This window comes from Mercenaria mercenaria, chromosome 1 (genome assembly GCF_021730395.1).
Source record: "Mercenaria mercenaria strain notata chromosome 1, MADL_Memer_1, whole genome shotgun sequence".
Lineage (NCBI taxonomy): Eukaryota > Metazoa > Mollusca > Bivalvia > Venerida > Veneridae > Mercenaria > Mercenaria mercenaria.
The window spans coordinates 16,918,503-16,924,147 of NC_069361.1; the positions used below are offsets into that span (position 1 = coordinate 16,918,503).

Here is a 5,645-nt window from a genome sequence, read left to right on the forward strand (position 1 = left end):
AATGCAGTAAAAAAATCAATTAAAAAAAATCACTTCTTGGGTTTGTTTACATGACTGACCAATCAGAATGGACAAACGTTACCTTATACACAGGTATACGCGTACCTTATTCCCTGTAGGCCCTAAGTTAAATTGGTGGTCTCTGACCAAAGGCACATCTGACGTCAAGACGTATTCTTTGTTACGTCAACAGTAATTAACGTCATCAACGTCAACGTTCACAGAGCGACGCTAGCAACGATTCAGTCAAACGCTAAAACAGCACTAAACAGCACTCACACAATGTTTCGGGATTTTTACGCGGAACAGAAGATGACTGACCCCAGAGACAACTGGTACAAACCAAACCTGCTTTACAATATTCATTACAGTGAGTAATATATATATTTTATTTTATTTTGGTCAAAGTTCTCGGTAAAGATCAAATCGCCGTTTCGACAGATCGTTTAATTAAAGAAAACGGGGTCAGAGGGCAGTGGTTCAAAATTTTATTACAGTGCTAGAGCTACCGATTTGGTTCGGTTCCTGACATTCGGATTAGTGGGGAAGCACTCGGTCTAGACCTCAACCTATGGGTTTTGCCCTACTTCTCGTATGGAAAAATGATAGTAATGTTTCCTGATTGCAAGACGTAAAACCAGTTTTCATCATGCATGAAAATATGTGTCGATAAATTAAACACATTATTGCAAGCGTGAAAGATTTTTCTTAATTGCTAAGAATTGTTTTTGATATCTCAATGAAAAATTATTAACATCGAAATTACTAAATGTCAGAAATTCCAACTTCCCAATCGGAAAACTTATATAGTGTTATACTGGGTATGTCAATAGCATGTCTAACATTGTATCATGATGTCATTTTCATCAGCAGTATCAGGTTTCTTGTGTTGGCAGGATATTTCTGTCAGTTTCATTCAAAAGAAGCTATTCAATTATTTTCCATCTTATTGCTTCTATACATTCAGTCAAGTTTAAATTTTTTCCTAGTTTTGATACTTCATTTAAGTGCAATCCTACAGGCAAATCTGTGTAAAGTACGCGTTTCCTGTTTGTGAAAGAAGATTTTAACTTTAGAAATTAAAAAAAAAAATCAGTAAAAAAACCGGCAGAAATTAAGTCACATGTAAGTTTGGTGTGTTGATATTATGTTTTCCACTTTATGTTATTTGTGTATTCTTATATATTGGCAATTTAAATAAAACAAGTTACGTCGCGAGTGAAAATAAAGCCATTAGATAATTTTGGCATTACACGTAGTTTACAAAAGGTTAAAAAGGTATTTTGATATTTCAGCAGAAAAAGCTTACATGTGATAAAAAGAATATTACATTTGTGTCTTTCAACACTGAATTTATTAAAATCGTAGAATAAAAGTGAAAAAAAAAAAATGCTCGACTCTAGTCTCGCATTTTATTATCTTATTCAGCTTGTTTAATATGTTCAATATGAAAAGACACTCAATTTAACAGTTACAAAAAATAAGGGAACAGAAAGTTTCATATTCTAAAATTAGAAATGTAGACTATCTGGAAAAAAGTTTTCACCCATAAAATAAAAACAAATAAAAAACGTTTTGAAAAACAAAACTGTACGTCATGCGTTGTGTCCCATATGTCGAATGATATCGATCTATACTTTCAATTTGAGGACCACAAAAGCCACCAACACCACCAAAGATGATGGTTGTCACAAAGGAGTTCAACCAAAGTGTGTGTACTTGTAGTGAACACAGCTGTGGCCCGCAATATAGAATGGAAAGAGAAGTTGTTTGGTCAAATAAAGAAATGAAAACAGAGGAAGGCGAACGGATAAAGCAAAAGATTTTCGACCACAGAGAAGTCATGCAAAAAACAAAATACGACGACAAAAGTGAAGAAGACGACAACATTGATGATGATAGTGCTGATAATGATCAGAACGATGAAGTATTGGAATTCAACACATCCTCTGAAAAGAATGTAGATAATATTAAAGGTAAGGTCAATGGAATGAATGATCAAAACGTTCGAACCATTGGCGTTTTCCTTACGACCGGAAAGCATTGTGAGGATGGATTTGAAGCATATATTGAAACACAAAGAGATCATTTGCGTCAAAAACGTGACGATACTGTTCAGGGAATATCAGAATTAGAGCAACGGAATAATGTCCTTATGTCAAAAATGGTGGGACAAGAAAGAAAACAAAATGACAGTGATAATATGAGAGAGTTTGAGGAAGCCCGACATGTAATAAATCATGTAGAGATAGGTATACGGAACGAATTAAAGAATGATGAGCAGATGAAACAGGAAGAAATTCAAAAGAATGATATGTTACGATGTGAGTTCAGTCAAAGTTCATCAGACAACAGTCAATATGACGACAACACCGGTGCGGGCAGTAATTCAAGTAGAGAGGAGATAAACGAAAAGAAATTCGGAAAGAACATGAACGATGCCGACATTGAAGAGAACAGTCATACCAGTTTGCTCAAGTTTGACGACCTTGCGAAGCCAGAAACATCTGACATTGATATTTCTGACGTAAAAGAACCTCCCATTAACCATAATGGAAACATTGAAGAATATGGTTCCGCTTTTGGTATCATGAGGGTATACTGCGAAAGTGAGCTGCATATTTCATGGTTAGCAAAAACATTAAATATATTCGATTGCGTGGGGGTGGGGGGATTAAACAACACATGTACAAAAGAGTCGCCATCAACTTCATCATGTGTATGAAAATACGTCACGTGGTAATCTAGATAAAACACAAATGTGTGTACTTTTTTGCTTCCGAGATATATCTTTTATTTCAAAGTTTTAACAACAGCGAATATTTATGATGAATTTAACAGCATTGTATGTAAATTGTAACGGTCCAACTAAACGCAGTTTCGGACACCAATATCAAACTGCAAAACTGCTGAACTGATTGCGAATATTCGAACTATCTTTACAAATATTCGAACTATCTTTACGAATATTCGAATGTTAATTTTAGTATTCGTCTCATTCCTTTTCTTGTTGAACAGCAAACTACGGCATTCGAATAATCTGTACGAATATTCCAATGTTAATTTCAATTAATTTTTCACGATCGATTCTTTTATACTGTACACATTTATGTCAGCAATGTCAGTTCTAAATAACTGCAATTTAAAAGATAGTGGATTTTACTGCGTAGCTATTTGTCTTTTTATCTATTTCAGGGACAGAAAGAATGAGTTCCACGGTCATTGAATAAGGGAGTGTCATTCTGAATTGTTGTTGTTTATTATTATTATTGCATTATCAATACCTGGTTTAATAAAAACATGCATATTTTGTTAAGTAAGTAAATATGCAATTTTGTTTACTGTTTATTTTTTTTTTATTTTCCCTGCAACCTTCTTCGAGGTCTGTCTAATCCTAACAACGACAAAGATGGGCCAGTTACATGAAAATCTTAGTCAGCAGCTTGATAATTAAAGACTCACATTTTTGGCATTTGTGTATACGATAGCAATAATTATGTAATCAAAGAAGACCATGAATATATCTAGCTTGATATAATTTCAAAAACTTTTGGAGTAAGTTTGATGAAATTATGTTCCTGTATGTTATAAGACATGTTTGTGAACAACATTCTGCTTGATAATGGTAGGACGGTAGACTCTCATTAACTAAAATCACAACTAAATGAACTTCGCTCATAAAATCCTCGTGATAATTCCAAGAATATGACATAGGTTCTGGGGACGACCATGCTTCTCCAAGACAGGCCCCATTACACTTTCTGTCATTTTGTTACGCCGCTTATTCCGCTTGCATAAAATATTCGTTTTGCGACTGATAGCAAAGCTATATGCAACAACTCGATGTTGCTTCACACTTCGTCTTTGTCGCCATATGACGTAGATTCCACAGCATGACGTAGATTCTACACAGCATAACTAAGAATCCACAGCTCTTGCTTCAATATTGTTAAACCCCTAAGCTTCAGCCATTTGAAATTTTTTCTGCCTGTTCATATTTACTTGTGAAATACAAACTGTATTTTGACAGAATTTATATAGGTATATAATAAAAACTGTTATTTGCCAAATAATTATAGTAGTCGCAACTTGACCGCGATGGTTGACTTAAGGCTGATTATTCATATCGATTATTTCACTGTAGAAATAAGGGGGTGCTTAGGGTAGCCGTATATATTTATATGGAATTTGATACAGTGCATATCAATATTGTTAATACTTACATTTGATCAATTAAACTTTCCAATACACTAATTCTTTTTTACACAAATTTATTTTCAATTTTGTGGCAGCTCGTGTTTTTTAATGCAAGAGATGACAGCGTTTTACGTACACTCCTTTTCACTAATAGGTTGTGCCTCATTATGTATTATAATACAAAGGTCAACCATCGGAGTCAAGTTGCGTCTACTATACCTAAAGTCACATATTGACCATCAAGCGGCAACTGTATGATAAACTTTTAAATACAAAATGCGAAACAATATATGCCAAATCCTTATTGCCAAGTGCTTGCTAAATCAGTAACTGAATGCATCCTTTAAAAGTTATTTGCATTCCTTACATAACCTTGTCCCTCTTGTTTTTTTAAACACCTCCGATCTCATGTTACCATCACCGGTAGAACATGTTATTGATTCAATTTAGACTGGTGGAACATCACATATTTTGAAATAAGCAAAAGCTGCTTTCATTTGTTTAAGAGATAGAGGTCATTAATTGATAAAGAATTTAGCATTTATCGTTTGACATTCAGGACATTAGCTATTTGACATTTAGCATTAAGTATATGGCATACACTTGGTGTTAAATATTTGGCACTCAGCAAAATGATTCAGAAATTGGTTTTTACTATTGGCATTTAGTATTTGTCATTTACCATTTGGCAATTAGCATGGCACAACGGCCTTCCAGACAAAATGCTGTATAATAAATCAAACCTCAAGATTTACACCAAAGAAGGCATTGTAACATGGGCTATTGAAGGACAACAATGCTAAACTAGTCAAAAGCCTTGTCACTAAAAAGTTACAATAATGAAAACATAGACAAACAATTACGAAAGGGGCAACAATTTTGAATAGCTGAACTTTTACCTCTAATAATGCTTAATGAAAGAACAAATCACATAGAATTGCTAACTTGATAAAGGGACATAATTTTGTAGAATATCAAAACATAGTTATAAGACCAGAGTTTTTCATGTAATAACATCACAGTGAACGAATGTGTGCAGTTTCTGCCTATTCCCACAAAATGTTACTGAGGTTCCAGCCCTCATACAAAAACTTGCATAGGCATTGCTTTGTAAAAATACAAAATAAAGAGTTATGCAACCCCCAATTTGCGTGTCTGGTCATCACAGTGAACAAGTATGTTAAGTATTGATCCATTTCCAAAAGCGGCTGCTGAGAAATAAGCTAACCGACAAAATCTTAACAAAACTGATAAGTAAAAAATAGGCGTAACTTATAAAAAAGATGGAACATCACAGTGAACAAATGAAATAGTGAACTTAAGTCCATTCCCAAAAGTGTCTGAGATACAAACTTACATTCAGAAATTATACCAAATTGAGACACAGACGTGGACACCGATGCAGATGATTACAACTGGACGGGTTCAATGTTATAGCTCTATGTATT

The 5,645-nt window shown here is 34.1% G+C and overlaps 1 protein-coding gene across 1 annotated transcript; it reads left to right on the top strand.

The window, feature by feature from the left end:
• The first annotated feature begins 232 nt into the window (after positions 1–232).
• LOC123545763 (surface protein P113-like) lies at positions 233–3,554 on the top strand. Its single transcript, XM_045332074.2, has 3 exons — positions 233–370; positions 1,650–2,628; positions 3,196–3,554. Exons 1-3 carry the CDS (start codon positions 283–285, stop codon positions 3,224–3,226), a joined length of 1,098 nt encoding a protein of 365 aa, XP_045188009.2. The 5' UTR covers positions 233–282; the 3' UTR covers positions 3,227–3,554.
• Positions 3,555–5,645: the final 2,091 nt, after the last annotated feature.